Source organism: Drosophila gunungcola, chromosome 3R (genome assembly GCF_025200985.1).
Source record: "Drosophila gunungcola strain Sukarami chromosome 3R, Dgunungcola_SK_2, whole genome shotgun sequence".
Taxonomy (NCBI): domain Eukaryota; kingdom Metazoa; phylum Arthropoda; class Insecta; order Diptera; family Drosophilidae; genus Drosophila; species Drosophila gunungcola.
In genome coordinates, this window is record NC_069139.1 from 15,575,388 (window position 1) to 15,597,063 (window position 21,676).

A 21,676-nucleotide genomic window follows, 5' to 3' on the forward strand; every position below is an offset into this window, starting at 1 on the left:
AATAACTATATCTTTACAAGGTGTACAAAAACATTTACCCAAAATTCTGAGTTTTAACAAGTTTAATATATGGACTTCAAGCTTTCTTACTAATGGAATAAAAATATATATATATAAGGATGAGGCAATATATCAATTAATCTATGAAAAATATAAAATCGATTAGTGAGCAACATATAAGGATATTTTAGCAATTCTACTAACAATATCCACCAGTGGCCGAGTGCGGTGGCTGCGATGATGGATGGAAGAACAGGACGCGCAGTTGGTCCGATTGCATTGCTGGCAGTATACATTTTTTGGCAATCGGTGTAGCGGACAATCGCTGAAGGGCAGTGTGAAGAAGTGGCTGCCCACTCGTATTCCCTTGCTGGTGCGCGTCTGCGTTTCCATGGTGGTTTTCTGGAAGACGTGCGCCTTCAAGACGCGACTGTGATTATGCACCGCATCGAAGCAGCGGCGGCAATAGAAGGCGTTGCACTGCCTGCACTCCCCGGTGGCAACTGCATTGCCACATTCGCTGCATTTGGTGGACTGGACAATCACTTCGCTGGTCGAATTCAGAGACAGGGATTTGTTCGATGTCTCCGTGGCAAAGCGGCGAAAATAACTGAGGCTGCTGGTTTCCCCCAAAACATGATAGTTGAGTTCGTAGAAGTCGCGCACATTGCCGGCAAATTTACTAGCCGGATCCTTGGCCTTGATTATCGGAGGAGCAGGACTTTGGCACACGGCACACTTCAGATTCTGGCGATTTGTCCAAACGCAGTTCTCACAGAGATTATGGCCACATGGTAGCACAAAGGGCCGATGGCTCTCTGGTGAATTAGAAGAAATAATTAGTAAGTAACTAAAAATTAAGTTTTATAAGGGTTCCAATCTAAAAAAGTAATCGTTAATAAAGAGCAACTTTTCTCAATTTGAAAATATATTTGATACTTTAAACATATTTGTTATTTTTTTGGAGTGTTTAAAAAAAAATATATTTAATCCTACATTTTCAGTGTAAATACAAACATTTTTGTACATGTAAATGTGCATCGTCATACATCTGCAGTTGATGTTTAGAAGAAAATACCAAAGAGAACTGAAAAATTCATGGAGTAATGTGAGATCCCACATAACGGAATAGAGATGCAAACTTGAACACTTCTTCTCTTTGATGTCTAGACTATAAGCTGGTTAAATTATTTATGGAAATACATATGTATTTGTTTACAGAAATTGTGGATATTAAAATACTGACAGCCTTTATAGTTTAAAAGAATCTAAATTCGCAGCGAAAATTATTATTATTACGTACATACATAGCTAAACTTTTTTTCTGGTCTGTTCCTGTCACGCTTCCAATCTGGCAACACTGTTTACCTTACCTTTTACACACACACTTGCAGAGGAAAAAATCCTGCCCAAAAAGCCTCAAAATGGTAACGAATTAAACGTTATGAGGCCCCTGATTAACAATTAAATGAAAACACTTACCGTCTCCTTGATTCTTATTGTATGAGTAAGTATAAGATTTAGTACATTTTGGGCAGCGCAGAAGACTTCGCAAATTCGAAGCCACAAATTTGCGATCAAAAATCTTAACACCGCTGTCGTCGGCAATCATTTTTTTCGAAAGCCAACACAAACCGAGATGAATACTTTATTTTTTTATGGTTATATTATTAAATTTGAAGATATTGAGCAGATACAAATGTTTCAAATGCGAAACTTAAAACCCAAGCGCGCCGGCGATTGCCAAGAGAGAGAGATAGAGATGGAACCTCCTCGATGTCACTATCGACTAACAAAATGTGGATACTATCGAGCTCTATACGATAATTCCAAGAACACATCTTGTGGGAACAAATTTGAAGAATTTTGAAGCTTCTGAAATAAGATAAACATTTGGTTTTTTTTTTTTTTTTTTGTTATTTTCTTTCCCATTTTAACGATAGTCCTTATACCTTCCTTGTATTCAAATTAAAGCATGATTTGGGGCGCCATTTCTTTTGGTTTTTTTATAAACCAGCTATAACCAGTAAATAATTATGGGTATGCATACTTTCAAAAAATAACTAGATTACCTTTGGCCCAATAAAAGTATTTTACTCCCATAAACAAATTTATTCCATCACATACTACAAATTTTACCCAAAGCCGTTTTGCAAAACTTTTTTTTTTTTTTTTTTAAATGCTTCAATTAAAACTACGAATTATCCAAACATGGAATTCAGAATGGTGTTCTCGCGCTCCCTTCGGTTAGCTTCGTCTTGTTTAAACCTTCGCAGCTCCTCGTAAACCGGATCATCTGTTTCTAATTCAAAGCGACAAAGGGGACAGGAATTGGCCTGCGAATGAAAAAATTAGGTTTTAATAGTACTCTCAATATAGGTTTTGTCAAAACATAAATTTTTATACTAAGATAATTTTTTATTTTTTCCTATTAGATTTCTGAGAATGTTTTTAACTTACCTTCTTGAGCCAGAGCAGGATGCACTCCTCGTGGAACTCGTGTTTGCAGGGCAGAATCTTGTATTTTTCTCCTGCCTGAGCTGGCTCCTTGCAAACGGAGCACTCCAACTCACCGCCAATTTCCGATTCGAGGATTTCGTGGACCGGAAGCTCGGCAATCGCCCGCTTGGAGGCCTCCGGCACTTCGATCTCCATATCGATGCCGTTCATTATTGCCAACACCTGGAGGCGTCGGAAATTCCTGTCAAAATCATTCGCTCCTTCCGGTCCAGTGGGTTCGTGGCCCAGTTCCTCGAAATAGTCCGACATGGCTGCAATTGTCGTAGCACAAAATCGTTGTTGATAGCTTGAGTGTAATGGCCCCAGATTCTAGATCTTATAAACTATTCCTCGCTTCCTTATGTTTCTAACGATCAAAATCGCTAGGACTTTCCCAGAAAAACTGAAGTAGATCTTAGAACCACAACCGGATTATAAGGAGCCAAATGTGATTTTATTTCAAATTGGATTTCTCGTATACAATTGATAACAGTCAATCTGAGCTAAGACTCCAATCGATTAAGTTTATTACACCAACATTATGGCTAAATATCTAAGATGTCTTTGCATTTAAAACGCTAGCAAGTAATGTGTTTTTTTATTTAGGACTAGAATTACATGTTTAGTAGCAGCAATGCATATTAAAAGGTCTAAAATTACAGGCATACTCTGGCTTCATTTTTTTACGTGAGCTTAGGCGATGATTTCACCTACTCGCTTATTTACTTTACTAATCAGGAAGAGCTATCTGTATTTTTAAGGAATGCTGTACCAATTTCAAGCCGAAAATGTACTTGTTGAGCTTCATAAAGATGAAAATTTGTAAAATAGTTATATTGCTTAAAAAAGGTTTATTGCTTGAAAATTTTAATTATTGATCGGAAACGTCAAAAATATGAAAGTATATTTGGCTATGTTTTGAAAGATTTTACGAAATTTCAAGGTAATGCGTTTCAAAAGCAATATAATATAAAAACTAATAAAAGAGGTCGACACTTTAAAAAAAAAATTAAATGTTTTCCCCAATTCTAATTCCAAAATCACACGAGATCTAAATCCCAATTCCAACTAACAGAATCGCCAATAACAACACAAACATGAAATCCTTTTCGTTTCTTTTTTTTGTGATTTTTTTACTATATGATTTTTAATATTATTCATTGTTTAAAAGTAATTGATTTACGATTTTAATTCATTGTAGTTACAAAATTTTGAATTTTAATTTCTAATCTCCTATTTTTTCTCATTATCCTTCTCTGGCCTTACTTAAAGTTTACATCTTTTTGCGATCTTATCAAAAAACTCATACAGTAGGTATTCAGAGTAGAGTGGTGAATTATAAGGTAAAATATAAAATAAGAGTAAAACAAAAACAAAACTTAGGCGCTAGGCCTTACAAATTATTTGTTTAAATTCCTAGAGAATAAATTAGTGGCGCCTGGCGGAGTAGCGATTGGTAAATGATATATAGAGGCAGGACTACATCAGGATCTACTGATTTCAGTGGGCTAATTTAAAACAAAAACTATATATAGATATATATGTGTGTGGTGTATATACAGCTACTTAAATACGAACGAAACGAAAACGAATAAGTACACGATTCTTTAATTACTTTAGCTACATTAGCGGGGCGAGGAAAAAAAAGGGGGCGCTTAAGGAACAGGTGGTGGGGCACATGGAGTAATTACAATGCGCATAGAATTTATATAATAGGTAAGGCATATATAAAAACAATAGCGGCAGGTCGATTTCTCTGGTTGAATGAATAAATACATTTGAAAAGCCAACTTTAAACAGATTTTAAAAATGTTTAAGTTCTTCAGAAACAAAGTTTATACTGAAGTCTTTTAAAAATAAAACCGCTTAGAATCAAACAAATTTAATTTTCCACACCTAACCTTTGCCAACCAAAATCGACCAATCCTATTAAACATAAATATGTGTGTATAGATAGTTTATCTATATAGTAAACGATCGGCTCGCGTTAAGATCTATCACTAGCATATACAGTTAGTTCTAGTCTAGTGCTAAAAGCAGCAAACGGCAATGGCTCTCCAGTTGGGCAATACAAATCCCGAACCCTCTGGCCTTACGTATCATCAGACTGGCTTGGTTTTTATGCTTGGTGTTTGGGATGCTCTTGTGATGGGTTGGGTTGGCTGTGATCCATGCTCCATGGCTGATCACTAGTCCGTGATGGAGATCTGCGCATAGCCCACCAGCGAACGTTCGTCGGGCACTTCGCCTGGCTGCACACCGGAACTCAATTGGAAAGTAATTGTTTTCATTGTGGCACTGGCAGCTATCAGTTTGTCCAGATGCTGGGCCATCGGCTGGGTGTCCAGGGCATCAACGAGACCGGCATCCACTAGTTCCGTAGCTATACCCTCGGCTGTGTCCTTTCCCACCACGAACTCGAAGCGAATGTCGTGGAGTTCGCGTCGCAAGTTGCGCATACGCAGGACTAGATTGACGGGAGGCGCCTCGCCGGCGGATTCGCTGGGTAGTTGTAGTTGAGCCAGGCCAGCTGTAACTTCTTGGGCGGCAGCTGTGCCAGCTGGAGCTCCAGGTGTCACTGTGGCTGAGGAAACACTATGTGTTATTTCAGGCGACGGTTCTTCCCTGTCGCTGTCCGAGGAGTCGGCTCTCTCCAACCGATTCATTGGTCTATCCTCGGAATCGGAGTCCGAAGAGGGGTGCTTTCTACCACCACCAGATCCCGAACCGGAGACGGATCCACCATTGTCCTCCTCTTCGCTCGACCACACCCATTCTCCCGTCACCGTGCGATGCAGACGGCCCGAAGCTCCTGGCTGCCGTTTCGCCGCCTTGTGAACCCTGGTCTCCATACTGGGTCCGGATTGCAACAACGTCTGGGTGAGATACTTGCGATCCTTGGCCTTTTTGAAGAAGGCATGCTTCAGTAGCTCACTAGCCGTGGGCCGTTTCGATGGCTCCTTTTGCAAACACTCGACGATCATCTTACGGAATGTCTTGCCGTAGGCCTTATACTGATCCTTATCATCCGCACCGGTGTCCAAAGTGGGCGGATCGTTTTGCAGTGTAAGCATTAGCACCTTCATGGGCGGGTATTTGTGATAGGGCGCCGTGCCCGTGGCCATTTCGATCGCTGTTATCCCAAATGACCAAATGTCCGCCTTGAAATCGTAGCCATGATCTTGCTCCATCACCTCGGGAGCCATCCAACAGGGCGTGCCCACAAAGGTGTGGCGAACTTTCTGCCTCGACAGGTCCCTGCCAGTGGCCAGCCAAGCACTGACACCAAAGTCAGCTATTTGGATGGTGCCATCATCACCTATCAGGATATTTCCCGCCTTGATATCTCGGTGAATTTGCCCATTGGAGTGAAAGTACTCCAATCCCTTGAGGACTTCCTTGAGTACCGTGGCTATGGTGGCTTCATCGAAGACCCCCTGCTTGCAATTGGACGTTCTCATCTTGTGCTTGATAATGTCCAGCAGCGAACCACCTTCCAGGAGTCTCAGGACCAACCATAGCTCTTCCCTTACCACAAACGAGGTGTGATAGGTCACAACGTTCTCATGAAAGCAAGAGGACATGGCCTGAATCTCCTTGAGCAGCTCATCCATCGACGTATTCCACTTCTCCAGGTTGATGCGCTTAATGGCACACTTCTCGTTCCTTGGAATACAATACGCGCCATGGACAACGGCTGTGGCACCCACACCAATCACATCTCTCAGCTCGTAATCATCCTTGGAGTTGGGCCATGGCTGCTTCTCTGGCGGAGCCGCGGCTCCTGGTAAAGTTGCTGCTCCAGCCACATTGTTGCTGGACAAATTGGCGGGTATGGAGGTCATGCTCCTGCTTCCAGTTCCGTTTCCAGCAGCGGTTGTGTGTGGCGGCGGAGTTCCTGGACGTCGTCGGTTGTTTATAGCCGGCTGACTTTGCGATCTCGGTGTAGTTCGCGGACGTGGTTGCTTGAATATTGGTGGGGCTTTCTGGGGCTCCTCCTTTATTATCGGATGAAACTCCTCGTCCTGCTGGCGGTAAACAGCTGGATACTCCTTGTCGGTTTCCCTCTGTTCTTCCTGCTCTTTTTGCTGCACTTTATAGCTGCCCGAGTTGGAACTCTCTCTGGGTTCTTCTGACTGTTTCTTTTTGGGATTCTGCTGCTGCTCTTCCTTCTTGGCAAAGCAACCGAAGATTCCTGTATCCTTCGGATCTCTTTCGTGGGATTCTTTGCCTTGGTTTTGGTTGTTGTTGTTGGCGATGTGTGCCACCTCTGCAAGTGGAGAAAAATCAGAATGGGGTAAAGTAGGGGCCTTGCCTTAGTTTATTTTTAAGAAAGCAACTGAACTACGGGAAAGGTGATCAACGAGCAGTCCAAGGGAGATTCAAGGAGATTCAGAGGGAAATCTTCTTTTGAAAATCAGGAAGAAACAGAGGAATGTTGATGCAATATCAAGTGTGGAAAAGGATTGAAGATGTATTCAAATGCCTATTACTAACCAAAACAAATGTACTTAGTTTTTTGTTATTACATTTAGCGCCTCATTAAGAGGCAAACAAGTGACACTTTTTCTGAGAATATGAGATTCTAGCTCAAATGAAAAAAAAAACATTTTCCTGATAAAACTGGGTCATATCTAGAAGGAATAATTTGCAAAAATACCCATAAACCTAAAAACAGATTACTTTATTGTTGTCGGGGAATTTACCCCGACACGTTTTGGTATTAAAACAATAACAGTTTAACGCTCGACACATGCCGTACTCAGAATATTATTCACTCACACCTTGCTTCCCCATCCAGCACAGCAGCTTTATGCTAAATTGTTCCACGTTTTTGCCGATAAGCTTTTGTTTTTAAGAATATAATCTGACGAGGGTCTACACGTTATTTCAAACCGCCACTGTCTACCGATCGTTCAACTTTTGCTGCCCTCGTCTGTATAAGTGGAATCTGCTGTCTTTTACGCTCACTCCATTCAGCAAAAAAAAAATTCAATCGCATGGAATGAATGGAAGAGAGAAAAAGAGAGAAACGAGTGTGCGAGCGGGACCAATGACCGCATTGAGCTATTTATAGCAACAAAAAACAACAACAAAATGAAGGGAGAAACAAGAAAGAAAAGTTGTGTAGAAAAGTAATTAAGTCTTCAGCTATGCTTACAATTCCTGACTTTACTTTATTCTCGCCCTTTTCAAGATTACATCAAAAGAATTCCGAAAAGTTTGCGGTTAAAAACGGTAAAAGAATAACCGCAATATGATAACTGACGGGAGCGATAAAGAAAAAAGCGATTCCAGTCATTGGACGTGTCATGTGCCACTTAATTATACCAACTAACTTTTTGGGCCAACAAAAAGTTGGCGAATTTCGCAATTTAACACTGAGACCAAGTCAAGTCAAATAAAGAATAACGCGACAGGAAAACAAAAACTAAATGTTTACACAACAAACAAAATGCGAAGCGAGAGAGAAAGAGAGAGAGAGAGAGAGAGACAGAAAATGGTAAAACACTTGGCAACAAAAAGAGAAATACAGAAAGCTAATTTAAGCAGAATACACTTTTTTTAAAATGCGCAAAAGAAAGCTAATTTAAATTGGTAAGAACATATAATATTTGGAGATTCTTCAAAAGTTTTAATACTTTAATTTGTGAAAAACGTTTGTTTCAAGAACAACTAGGAAATGAATATGAAAAACACACATTTTAAATGCACTTTTAACAAAATAAAAAATATATTTTACAAAAAACAAAAAAAAGAAAAACCTATCTAGGCCAGTTCTTGCAGACAAATTTTATAACAAGTCGATATCAAGAGAGGCGGGGAAAAGAAAGTGAAATAGAACAATCATGTGCAACTGATAAGCATTGTCACACGACTCCATACACATGCACACACACGGACACAGTAGTTCAATAAATTTTCATTTAAGCTTTATTGATTTCTCGCCAAAGAAATCAAAACAGTTTACGCAAAATGCTGAAGAATTAATTACACAATTTATGTTGCTGCTCCTTCTTCTTGTTTCTGATCCACGCACGCGAGCCTCCTTGTTGTTGAGGTTACTTTTCCCGATTCGCTGAGCTTAGTTTCTATGCCGATTCTCTTGATCTCTCTGCGAAGCGATCGCTTCAAAAGCCGCGCAACAAATGAGCACACAAAAGCAAACCCAAAAGCAGCACAGTCGACGGCGTAACAAGTGCGCCAACGGCTAATGGCAAAAACAACATCAAAAAGAGAACAAACAATAAAGAACGCTTTGGTCGACTATTTTATACTCTCTAAATATATTTGTATTTAGCGGAATTTTTAAATAATAATTTAGTAAACAAATTTGTATTTGTTTTCGAATATTAAAAAAGTAATCGTATTTAATTTAAATTCCTAGCGTTTTATGTTTAGCTTAACAACCATTTTATAACTCCTTGTCGATTTTCATCATCAGTGTTATAAAAAAAACCTAGAAGCTTTCTTGATCATAATAACTTGATCATTACAAGTCAATTCCCTCGTTTTTATATGCACTTGCGCGAACACAATATACCCTTTGATTTTACGCTTAAAGAACACCGAAGCTAGAAAAATACAAAAATAAATGTATTGAGCAAATATCAACAGCGAAAAAAGGGGAATGGGGTGGTAGCGATGTTGGGGCGCCGGTCGACTGTTGCACGATTAAGAAAGTCAGAGCGAGAAAACCAGCTGCACAGTGGGTGCTATAGGAAAACTAAACTATCAAAATTTTAATAATTAAAAATATTAAAAATGTTGGAATGTTTCTCAACACAAATTTACTGTTATTCCCAATTATAATCTGCACTAACATTGTTAATTCTGTTTCATTGCCAGCTTCAGTAACATTTGTAAACCTTTCCTTTCGTTTGCCCCACGAATGTATACATTTCCGCCTTATGTACTCGGAATTTATCAGCTCTGACGTGCACGATAAGTTAAAAAACGTTTCCAGCGGCAATAATAACAACAAGGGAAAACAATTAGCAACAATAAAGACCCAAAGTCCCAAAAAGTAGAGCATAGATACAACAGGCGTATGTATTTTCCATACCGCACCCAGATACAAAAGGGGAATCCAGTATCTCAGTCTCTCTCTTTTTTCCGTTTCGTTATCTCAGTGGGTAAGATAACTGGGTTAACATAATGGAAAAAGGGGGTTCATTTGTGGGGGGAAGCCATCGTACAGTCATCATGGAAAATTCGTAGATTGCATCCACAAAAGTTCATCCATAAAACACTTGTATATTGCAGTCAGACATATAGATACAAATATACATTTGTATATTTGTATCTATGGGTTATGGGATCGGCATACCGTGAAATTCTTTACTGCTGTGCATAAAAATGCGCCATCGTCGAAGACCGAATACTTATAAAAATAAGATGTTCGTACACACACAATACTGATTTTTGCGTGGTCTGTTTATTTTTAGAACGTCTTCGTCTCCTTTGCTATTTGCATATAATTTCCAATGCAGTTCGGCCGTGGCATAGTGTCTCGGCGGACGGAAAACCGGGAGGTTTTGGGGCTGGGAAAAGCAAAAGGTGATCGTCATCACCGCAGTGCGTATAAATCCAAGTGAATGAGAAAATGGATAAAATAATATTCTGTATCAAGAACTTAATTTTGGAAGGTTGCTTTTTATTTTTTAATTTTTTACATTCAGTAACTCGAAGGTAATAATCAAATATTCAGGCAAAATATTGTTTTCCTCTGTAAAACTCTTGAATAAAAAAATGTTTTATCATTGAAGTCAATTAAGAAAAAGTTGCTAAAAATTTAAATATACTCAAATTTACAAATTCAAAAAAAAAATTTTCTCCATTAACTCAGGTATACAAATTCACCTAAACATCTTATTCGTTAACACATTTTTCAAGTATTGCACTCTGCGATTACAAATATGCGACAGCCTTAATAAATTTTAAAAATACTTGTGTCTATTTATAAATCATCGCTGTTGAAATTAATTTAACGATATAATTTAATATTGACACATAAACAAGTATCTTGAACTTTGAATTGCAGTTGCAATACCGTTTCGAATTAATTGTCAAAACAGTTCGCACTGCAATCGGGCGCTAAGAATGAAATACTCATTGCAAATGACTCTATACTATACTACTTAATGAGTACGGCTATGAGTACTGGGCAGTGCCAAGTGACTGTTTGTTTAGATTAGATCTTTAATTTGGCCGCTGCTAGCGACTTTTCAGCACGTCATATGAAAGACTAATTGATTCCTTGTTTTTGTCTTTAGTTGCTGTTGCGATTTCAAGAATATTTTTTCCACTGGCATTGATAAATTCATCAAGCATACTCATTGAGGTTTTTTCGTGTTCTGATCTTTGCTGTATGTACCAAACGATCGATCAACGAGTTTTAAAAATATTTTAAATAAATTTCAAGGGCAACTATAGTTGGTTTATGTTTAGCTCAGCATATCTAAATATTTAAGTTGTCTCAATAGCTATGGTGTATGGTGTATGAAGTTTAATTGGAACATTTTTTAAATCTTTTTAAAGGTTTGTATATGTGATTTAGGAATTTTTTTTACATTAATTTGAAAAGTATTAAAGTAAAATTTGTTTGTGTAAAAAGAAACAAATAACATTATACGGCCTTTTATTTTTAATTTAGTTAATTACTTTTTATTTATAAACGCCAAAGAGAGTTTTGCTTTTGAAAGTCATTTAAATTTGAATCTAGTCACCACCAAGTAAAATATAAATCTCTTTTTGACATGTTTATACGCTTTATGTGGCAGTTATTTTTTAATTTAATTACCCTGAACCCGACTAGAAATAAATCACAAGCCGAGAATGGGGATTTCCCTCTCCCGAAAACAGTTTCGCAATTAAAGTTGGTAAGCTAAAGCAGACACACGAGTACAAGTACGGATTTAAAATTCACCCTCCTATCTATCAAGCAGGTATCATTTATTTTGCTATTTGCATTAGGCTATATGCATGCATTATTTTTGGATTATAAAATGACAAATGCGGGGCATATGAGAAATAACACTCGGTGATAACAAAATTCAAATTAGTTTGGTAACCCAATGGGGAAATGCGCTTGTGATTTTGCTGAAAAGTGGAGTGTTGTGAGTTTTGAGGCACAGAAGTCGTAAAAGTGATTTATGATGTTTTTAAATATCAACCCACTTTGCTTGAGGCACACTAAATTTAGTAACTGCATTTTAACTGGTTGTCACTCTCTACAATTTGGTACTTTTCTGTTTTATAGTTTCTGGGTTGAGATGTTGCTGTAGATTCCTTCACACGCGACACTTGAGAATGAACTGAGTTGAGTTATCAACGAAACTGCGATTGGATTTCGATCCGATTGCAGTTCTAAATCGCATTGCTCGCGATCGCTGAATGGGGACGCTCCTCCAGCGCGAAAATCACAAATTCGACTGAACTTCACAAATCGTTGTAATCAAACATTTAAAATGAACTTTTTTTTTGCGTTTAGCAATAAACAACAATAAAAATTAAATGAGCTCTACAAATGGCGGAACACGACGAAAGGCAGCAGCAGCGGAGCAATAACAACGATACTATAGAAACGCCGTCGCCAATCGACGAAATAAATGTACGAAAAGTGCGAAATTTTGCCGCCTCCATCAACTCGTCGGCGTTAGTTAGTAGTAGTTAGTAGTTCAGTATCCGCCTCTATAGCTGTATATGTATCTGTGCCAAAACAAGTGATTTTAGCTCGGATTCACCGAGCTTAGTTGCCAAAGCCCAGCTGGTAAGTAATATACATGAGTGATTGTCCCTGGTTTCAACTTAAAATACCTTTGGGGATTTTCGTGGAGAATTTGCATAGTCGGTTCCTATTTTTGTTGAAGTGTGTTCTATTTGGTCTGAAAGTCATGCTTCTTAGATCTGATTTCCTTAGATTTAAAATAAATATGTTCCGTTGGGAATAAAACAAATAAATTAAAGGTTCAGGATACACAAATTCTTGTCAAGACATATTTAATTCAAATATTCAGGACGTTATAATTTGTGTTAGTGCGATTTTAATTATGTTATCTTGAAGACGACACAAAGCAGTTAAATATTTTATTCGTTTATATCTAAGCAATTTAACATTTATTTACTTTATTTTTTAAAATAAATTTTATTAGCTAAGAACGCCTGCCTGGTAATCTCTCTTCGACGTCTTTCGATCATATTTACATAGTTTTTAGCACCACTGTACCCGGGTAATTTTCTTTACAAAAAAGACATGCGCAAGTTTGATGCTATTATTATTTTAGCAATTTGCATACGACTTATAGAAAGTGTATTTTTAAATTCTTGTTTATAGTCAAACTGCTGATCTTTTTCCCATTTTTTTGGGTTTTTATTATTTTTAACAAGGGAATTTGTTGTATCCAAGCCAACAAAAGTTGAAAATCAAAATGTGTGAAATTTGTCAGGCTGTGCAAATCGTAAATGTATATATATCTGTACGGTGGCTTACTGTTTATGCGTACCGGCAATACAAGTCAAGTGATCGAACGCCCTCAAAAAAAGTTTTGACACACTAGGGGCCGCAAAAAAAGATGCCGAAAACCTGCGAATTAATTAGCGCCCAATGTTATATGACACGTGTGTGGGCGGGACAAAGGTTGATCGTTCCTGAACGTCATATAGTTCAGTTTATGTCCGAAAACACAACATCCACAAGGCGTTGGTCAATAGCTTTTGTGAAATTTTCGCTTGCGTGACGTCGGTGACATCAAAATGAGGGAAAACTCATGAATGACCACAAGTTGGGGCCAGCTACAGTTAATGGATCAGCCAAAACAAACCTATTTCGTATAGTAAAAACTATAGTGAATATATATACTTAAATGAAATGTATAGCTCAAAGTTTGGGCTATGGGATACCGACTACTAAATTTATTTAGCTTTCCTAACTACTTTTTATAATTTCAAAATCTTATGTCTAAGTAAGTGGTTTTCATGGATTTTAAAGATTGTGTTTGTCTTGATTTCAAAAACACAATGTTCAATTTTAATTTAAGACCACCTTTTGAATTCATTTTCTTTTAAATATATGTGCCGACTACTAATTGACGTGGTGTTCGTGAAACTTTATACATTTGTATAAACAAATGTATTTATATATATGTATTTCTTTAAAAAATTCAAAAAAATTTGCAAGTGCCATCTTCCATCAGCTAAATCAATGCTCACATGTTTAGTTCAATTTGCTGCTCAACATCTCATGTGATCTGTTCTCTCGGTCAATTTCTCAAGGCAAGGACGTTTGGGACTTTTGCACTCGCAAAGTTTTTTGCACCAAAAATATCAAAACATATCAGAAAATAAATCAAAATTCTTGGTCGCAAAATGTTTTGCCAGTTCAAGGATATTTTGGTTTAATGAGTTAAAAAAAAGATGTGCAAATTGCAGGAAGTAAACGTTTAGGGTATGACAAAATTTATAATAGCACATAATTATACAAAACTTAAAAGAATGAACTGTATTAATTGCCGTTTCGTATTAAAAGCAATAAAACATGTTCTGATTACTTGATTGTGTAATTTTAGCAACAGAAATATGTATTAAAAATTAATTATATAAATAAATGTTGATCAAAATATATTGCAAGTCAAGAATACAATTTTGTTTTCGCCATTAACTCGCAGTTTTTAAGTCATATATAACTATGTGAATTTTTAAAACAGTACCGGTTAACCTTGCCACAAGACACACAACCTAGAGAATTAATGTTGTCCCCTCAATATGCAAACAAAAAAAAAAAGAAATTGTTGAGCCGAGACGGCAAGATGACAATGCCTAAAAATAGCAATCGCAATTGAAATGTCGTTCCATATTAAGCCGGAGCCCAGTTATATTTTCATTCTTTCTCTTGTCATTGTGGCTAAATTTAAATCGCTGAACGTCACATTGAGTGGGTAGGAAACTTTGCACAGAACGTACTCTATGCTACGTTGGGGGAATTACTGTCGATCTCTCAGTGCAGAAATCGTAAATTACAGGCGATCCACAGAACGACGCAAGTTCAAAGTCAAAATAGCAATTGAACAAACGGCAGAGAAACAAGTCGGCCTGTCAGTCAGTTCAGCATCATGATCATCATGTTGCCGTTGATCGTACAAGATCATTATGTCAATTTGCTGTTGTTTTTCCGCTCGACCGAGCATGCAAACAAATTAAGACTGGGGGCGCCGTGCCCCGACTAGCGAAATTTAATTAGTATTGCCTCACTGTACATGTTTTTACTGCACTGCAAATAAAATTACAAACAAAGAAAAAGCAGTACTTTCAAAGCATAAAAGTTAAATAAAAAATCTAAAAGTTATTAAAGCAAGAGTATTATATCGTTTGTATACCTACTTTTAAAAGTTATCAGACGATATGAATTTCTTAGTTTAAGATGTTTTATATAGTTTATATAAACATTTCAGTAATGAAAATGGACTTAAATCAATACTTCCATGAGGATAAACGGGTATTATATTTAATTTTACTGGTATTTTTCCCTTAGTGTCACTTGTTGTGAGTCCAACGCTTTCGAATGCCCTCCCACACATTTCCGCGTGCTAGCAGAGAGGCAAATTGAGCGATTAGCGCCGAGCAGAACGTGACCCAGCGAATAGATTCCCCACCCCCTCAACAGACCCACTGTACCATCTACCTATTTCAATTTAATTTCGATTTTAGATCACCATTAAGATTTGAGGTTCGTCGAATGCAATTTGGTTTAATGCGTTTCGTCTGCCCCACGAGCAAATCTTCTATAAAAGCGTGCTTTCCTAATGACTTTATTATAATTTCCCAATCCCGATGACTAATTGTTGTAAAAATAAAATTTGGCTATCAGCAAAAACTAATAATTTGTCAAAAAAAATACTAATACTAATACTATCAGCTGATCCTTATGCAAACGTATGCTTATTAAATTCATTAAAAGGTGATGAAGCCAGTTATGCTTGCAATTCTAGACCAAATCTACGAATCTATTTGTTTTAAGCCAATACTTACCAAATCGCCTTTCAAAATCTGTAAAAATAAATAAAACAACGGTTTAGAAAACTGTCAGTTTAGATAGCATTTAAATGAATTGTTATAATAAATTGCTGATTGTAATAAATTTAAATAAAAATCTCTATCAACATTCACCATGTAAAGAGATCGGCAAAGCGAACCGAAAAATAATATTTAAGAACGGCGAATAAATAATAAATAATTAGAGCACATAAATTTTGATTTGTAAATGTGCAAATAATTTATTATACGTTTTCCCTGCCACTTTTCGTTGGTGGGGCGTGGAAGCAACTAAAAATAAATGAGTCTCGAATGTGGCCACAAAACTTATCTTCATGCCAATAAATATAAACTTATCCCGCATGCAAATAAATTATGAGCAGCCGATGGCCACCAGCGCAGCATCGAGATGCCACCAATTTCTGTGCCAAACGTAGTCATAATACTGAAGCGATAAAGGGGGGATTTTTGTCTAGCAGGAGGGGCGTATGTGTAGCACCTGTTGCAGCCAATTAGGCGAATAGCGTTCAAACATAATAAAATGGGAAATTATATCGGGAAATTTTGTATTAGGCTGCCGCCACAAAAAAACAAAAACAACAAGATTGCCGCCAAAATGTATAGTAATTGTTTGCGCAATTTGTTTTAGATTTTATGTTTTTCTAAGAATTTACTTTATATGGTCTAGACTCCGAATTAAGTGTGCTAAAATGATTTTTATTGACGTCTTTGTCAGATAATATTGTCTTTATAATAAAAATATTGATTTGCCATAAGGCTGGTTGTTTACTTTACAATTAGATCTGTGTTATTTAAAATACTCAATTTTATACAGACAAGCCATAAAAGTGAATGTTAATATATTTAACAAAGTTTTAAAATTGTATATGCTATAAATAATTAAATATACCAATTAAAAAAAAAAATTGTAGCAATATTAAAATAATAAAATAACAAGAAAGAAAGCAAACATCGGCAAGCCGAAGTTCATATTGCAAGAATAAAACATTTTGGAAAACATTTAAATTATGATTTACTTGCGTATATGTTTAAAAACATTGAACCTATGATGATTTGCAGCTCAATTATTAGATAGTTATTAATATATTTGTATTATTTCTATGTGAGCTATATGTTATAGTCGTCCGTTTTTAATGAAATTTCTGATTTATTTAACCATTATCATATGTTGAAGAACTAAAAAAACCAATTAAGAAACAGCAAAGTTAAAATTTTTCTTATTTATTTTTTCGATTGTTGTTATGGGACCTATATGCTATAGTCCTCCGATCCGCCTCGTTCCGACTTATATACTACCTGCAATAGAAAGACAACTTTTGGGAAAGTTTCATGCAGATAGCTTTAAAACTGAGAGACTAGTTTGCGTAGAAACGGACGGACAGACAGACAGACCGACAGACGGACATGGCTAAATCGACTCGCCTAATGATGCTGATCAAAAATATATACACTTTATAGCGCCTGTCTCCTTCGCTGCGTTGCAACTCTGACTGAATTTATAATACCCTCTGCAAGGGTATAAAAATCATAAGAGACTGTTATATTTATCCAATCATTAATCATAAGCGGAGAGCTAAATTCTTTATGAACTGAGAAATTGCTTGTGAATAGACAAAACAGCTGCCGTCTTTAATAACTTGTCATAAATTTTAAACAAAGGTTATGCTGCGTATTTCAAAACCCACAAAAACAATAACGAACAAAAAATGACAAACACAAATAGACAAAAACAGACGGCACGTGCTGTAAAACCCATTAAAAACATTTTCCGGCCGCATAAAACAAGAATAAATAGAAAATTTGTGAACGTATTAAATACCAAATCTTTGTGGACAACAAAATGACATGCAAGACAAACAAATTGCGCTTAAATTTATGGCAGTTGCCAAGCTCTCAACAGTCTTTTGGTTAGTGCAAAAAGTTGTTTTAATAACAATTTTATTTATAAAAAAATCAACCTTGACTCATAGATCTATAAATATAAATTTACTTTAATGCTTTGATATACATTATCGGTTTTTACTGTGAGGCTCTATATGGTTGCATTTGAATGAATCTAATCGATCCGATTGATTGCACACAAATTTACAAATACATTTGTACATATATAGCCACTTTAACTAATCGTACTTCAAGTATGACTATTTTTAAAGTAGTTTTCATAGCCTGACCGTAAAAAAGGGTCTTGCCTGGAATGTCCGGCCACTGTGCTGTTCACAAACAATAACATATTATAAAACAATATTACAAAAACTAACTTATATATGTACATATATGTAATAGCTAAATTTCAATACAATTTTTTTTCTGGAAGTAAAGAATATTTCCATCTAACTTTAATGAATGTTTTTGAATTGCGATTTAATTTATTCTGAGTGTACATAAATTGTACAATTGGTGCAAGTGTGAGTCGAGTGAATGACAATTAGAAAGGGCGACAATTGCACGTGGTTCGCACGATGTCACATGGGCAATGGGCAATAGAAAACTTATCTAAGCAATCATCGATGATGGGACAGCATCGTATGGCACACCGAGCATAAATTGCTGGCAGGGATGCAACTAATTAGAAACGCAAATTGGCAATTGCCACTTGAGCAGGCAACAGGTGTAAACAGCACGATTATGGCATTGTGTTTCTGCGCCTTAAGCCCAGTTGATAAATCGAATTAGCAGCGGTTTCCAAATCCCATTATTATCGGTTTTAAATGGATTTTTATTTGCTCCAGCCACGCGACTCAGGCATGCGGCTAACATGTGAAATTCTTCAGCTTTTAGACAAAAGGTATTTTGGCCAGTGGGCTGAAATTCAATTTCATAGCCCATCTACTTTCAGTAAAAAAGTAATATACTTGCTGACTATTACAAGTTGTTTTGACTGATACAGTCATAAACAATGTTAATTAGAAATTAAGGACTTTTAAATAAAGAGTGACAGACAGTTAGTGTCGTTAAGTGTTTATTGATGTGACTATTTGTTCTTAAAGTCCGATTAGCGATTTCACAATAATATTTTCCAGTATTCATTGTTCTAGAGTTTGTTTTCGTTAGCATGTGCAATCATCGTCTGACAATTAACGTATTGACGCAAAGAGTTAAAGATATTTGCATATATTTCAAAGCAAAATATATTATATTGTAAGCTAATTAAATCGAAATTTTTTTCCAACTGTTATGTTATACACAATTAATCGTTGCTGCATCTTAATTGCAAATTTATTTTTTTAAATTGCATTTCATCATTTTGGGCAAATTTCTTAGTGAAATAGTTTATTAGGCAATAATATTTTAAATGACAAGAAAAAAAGCTTTTGATATCAGGTAGTTCAAAAAATTGAGGAAAATTAAATCCAATCGATATTAGTTTACTAAAAATCAGTGTTTTAAAACATTATAATCTTTTAAGACCAAACTGAACTTCCGCATGTGTCCCAAAATGAATTTACCCCTTAACTGGAATTATGGTTATCCTTCAAAATCAGTGTGTGAAAATTAACCTCAGTAATGTGTACCGACAAAAACTAGTTGCAATAACAGCCGCGGCAATAAAAGATGATAACACGCTAAATGAATGCATGTTGCATAATCGTTCGCTATCTGTCCGTCCTTTTCTCTGGATGCAATTGAAAATGCAAATTGCGCGGGAATTTGAAAGAACAGCTGCTGCACCCACAACTGCGAAAATTTCCGAGTGAAATGGGAAAGCAGAAAAAATAATCGCCACTAATTGAGCACCCGTCCATTTGAAGTTCGTATCAATTAAGAGAAATGCAAGCAATTCAATCAAGTCCGAGGCACAACGTAACAATATTAGTGGACTCGAGTGTATATACAACGCGTGTGTTCCAATTCCTGGCGTACTTACAGCCGCGTTCCTGATAATAGAACCCTATAACTTTTTTGTTGAAAAAATAATTCTTTTTTTAATACTATTGTTATACTAATTTAGAAAATCTATTTAATTTGAATGAAAGAAGTTAAAATAATTATATGTTAAACTGAATTTGACCGTCAAACTACACATGCATACATTGAAAAAATCATTATAAATAGTAAAAAGAAACTAAAATTATTCTTTTAACATACGAAAATAAAATATGTATTTATTTGCAGCACTATTATTTTTAAGACTGCTGTATGTGACACGCATAACCTCACACAACTACAAGCGTATTTACTGAGTCACCCTCGCCTTTGCTCTCTTCTCCATTTCTCTCTCATTCTCTCGCTCTTTGGCACAGATGACAATGACAACAAGCCGGTATTTTCATACATATTTCCGCAACGAATAAAAGCCAAAAAAGCAGGAGGTTTAAAACCAACAAAAACACAGAAATTCACACAAAAAAGAACAAGAATAGGCAGCGGTTGTTAGAACCAGTTGCAAAAAAAAAAATCAAAGAAATTTGGTTTGGGTGTGGGGTGAAAAGAGAGAGAGACAACCAACCTGTTTTCCTGCTGCAAAATCGATGAAAAACCAATCGCCAAAAAAGCAGTTTCACACGGCAACTTATCTTGCACCGATTTTGTATTATTCACTAATTGATTTTTCGATTTTTTCGCCTCCTCTTTTTCCGTGCCACTTTTAATTGTATTTGTTGCGAAAAAATTCCACTGCTCTCTCAGCGTGACGAAACGTTTTTTCGATGTTGTGTTGCTTTTGCTTTTGGCTGCTTTGCTGGCAATTAACCGATGTACTGGAATATATTCCCAATCCGGACTATCCCCAAAGATCTATTGGGTTAAGATTTCGGCTGATTTTGGTCTCCTTGCGACTGCAATTTACACGAAAAAGTCAGAAAAGTCAGCAAAGCGAAGCGTTTCGACGGCACGGAATAAAACAACAATTCAGCTGCCGCATGTTCCGTTCCCGTTTCGTTTTAGTTTCCACATCCCGCTGTTGTCCGTTTGTTTACCATCTGTATCCAAAAAGCTTGGTTGTCCGAGCTCTGTTAAACCGATATGCTGTTAAGTGAGGCGCGCGATTTAAATTTGATAGTTGTTATTAGGAATACTTACTTGAGCATAACAAGCCCAAACTATATTTCTAAGATAATTGATGAGAGGAAGAAGAAGAAACAAGAAAACAACGGATCAAATAAATACATATTATAATGCTAACTCTTTGTTATTTTGTTAATTTTTTAGTGTTGTCGAGCACGAATTAGATTATAATTTGATATATAAGAAAAACCCTTAAAATGAGTCCTATAATATACAATAAAAATAACCTCAAAACCTATTACATTAAAATAAATAATGTATTACTTGGTGATGGTTTCGGTGGCAAAGTGGTCAAACCACACCAAGGGTAAGCATTCTTGATGGCTTTAAGGCTCAAAACAACATTTATAACAAGTTAATATAATCAGAACTAGAAAGCTTCGCCGAATTACCCTAATCGCTCAACGCTGAAAGCCTTTAAAAACGCAGAGCTTGAGTGCTGTAAGTGCCCAGCAGAATGTTAAGGTAATGTTACACCACCACCCAACCCCCCCTTGATATGCAAGCCGGGGGATTGGGTCTAGGTCAAGGTCACTGGGGCCGGTACATGCCCTTGACAAGCCGAACTGCATCCGAACCGATATTTATGTACTCCAGATTATTACTTAACTAATGGCTTGTGGCATAACAGCTGGGAAACTTTAAGTTTAAGCCCCGGCGAAAATTATCGAACTCCTGGTAATCATAATCCCTGTCTATTTGGGGAGATAGGGCGATTGGGGTCTTCAGCAAATGACCAAAATCCAATCAGTCAACGCTTTGCGATGTCTCTGACAAAAACCAATCAACTAAGTGTCCAAGCGCCACGAATTAGCATAAGAAAGAAAGTCCGGCCGAGACTGCAGGGATAATTCTAACGGAGACAAGGAATGAAGTATGGGTTTTGGTCCGATGACCACTGGTCTTGTGCCATGAAAACCGTTTAGTTCGTAATGAAATTTTACAACCGAAGGGCGCTCGTAAAATGGCCACGTCAGCGAATGGCTGTTTAGTTTCCCGTTATTACACAATCAGAAAGTATACAAAAGATTTAACAATTTATTTTTCAGCTGAAAATAAATAATAAAGAAATTTAAGATAATGTACTATAAAACTTTAGAGCAATTTGAATATTAAGTCAAAA

General features: G+C 36.6%; 2 protein-coding genes across 9 annotated transcripts in view; both read right to left on the reverse strand.

The window, feature by feature from the left end:
• LOC128252969 (uncharacterized) overlaps positions 1-1,740 on the reverse strand; it is a 59,720-nt gene extending 57,980 nt beyond the window's left edge. Inside the window, exons 1-2 of one of the 2 annotated variants that reach the window (XM_052981215.1) lie at positions 1,483-1,740; positions 295-818 (exon numbers count right to left, since the gene is read on the reverse strand). In XM_052981215.1, coding sequence (XP_052837175.1) covers positions 295-818; positions 1,483-1,612 — 654 coding nt within the window. In that variant the 5' untranslated portion in view covers positions 1,613-1,740. Of the gene's footprint in view, positions 1-204; positions 819-1,482 lie in introns of both variants that reach the window. The other variant, XM_052981214.1, reaches the window with a different exon arrangement.
• A 364-nt stretch (positions 1,741-2,104) lies between these two features.
• On the reverse strand, positions 2,105-20,388 carry LOC128253139 (E3 ubiquitin-protein ligase RNF181 homolog). 7 transcript variants are annotated; one of them, XM_052981360.1, is made up of 4 exons: positions 19,997-20,388; positions 15,526-15,543; positions 2,461-2,771; positions 2,105-2,336 (listed from the first exon to the last, which is right to left on the reverse strand). In XM_052981360.1, exons 3-4 carry the CDS (start codon positions 2,767-2,769, stop codon positions 2,202-2,204), a joined length of 444 nt encoding a protein of 147 aa, XP_052837320.1. In that variant the 5' UTR covers positions 2,770-2,771; positions 15,526-15,543; positions 19,997-20,388; the 3' UTR covers positions 2,105-2,201. The 7 variants fall into 7 exon arrangements, 5 of the variants coding, with proteins under 5 accessions (XP_052837320.1, XP_052837311.1, XP_052837301.1 ...); XM_052981351.1 differs by lacking the exons at positions 15,526-15,543; positions 19,997-20,388 and adding an exon at positions 11,680-11,937; XR_008267393.1 differs by lacking the exons at positions 2,105-2,336; positions 2,461-2,771 and adding an exon at positions 6,629-6,769.
• Positions 20,389-21,676: the final 1,288 nt, after the last annotated feature.

Excerpts from the sequence above, each read along its gene's own strand:
- LOC128253139 (XM_052981322.1), bottom strand. The coding sequence starts at position 11,713 with ATGCAGTTACTAAATTTAGTGTGCCTCAAGCAAA. Across the intron at positions 6,770-11,679 it reads TTTAGTGTGCCTCAAGCAAA|AGGTGGCACACATCGCCAAC; the intron begins GTGGGTTGATAT and ends CTCCACTTGCAG.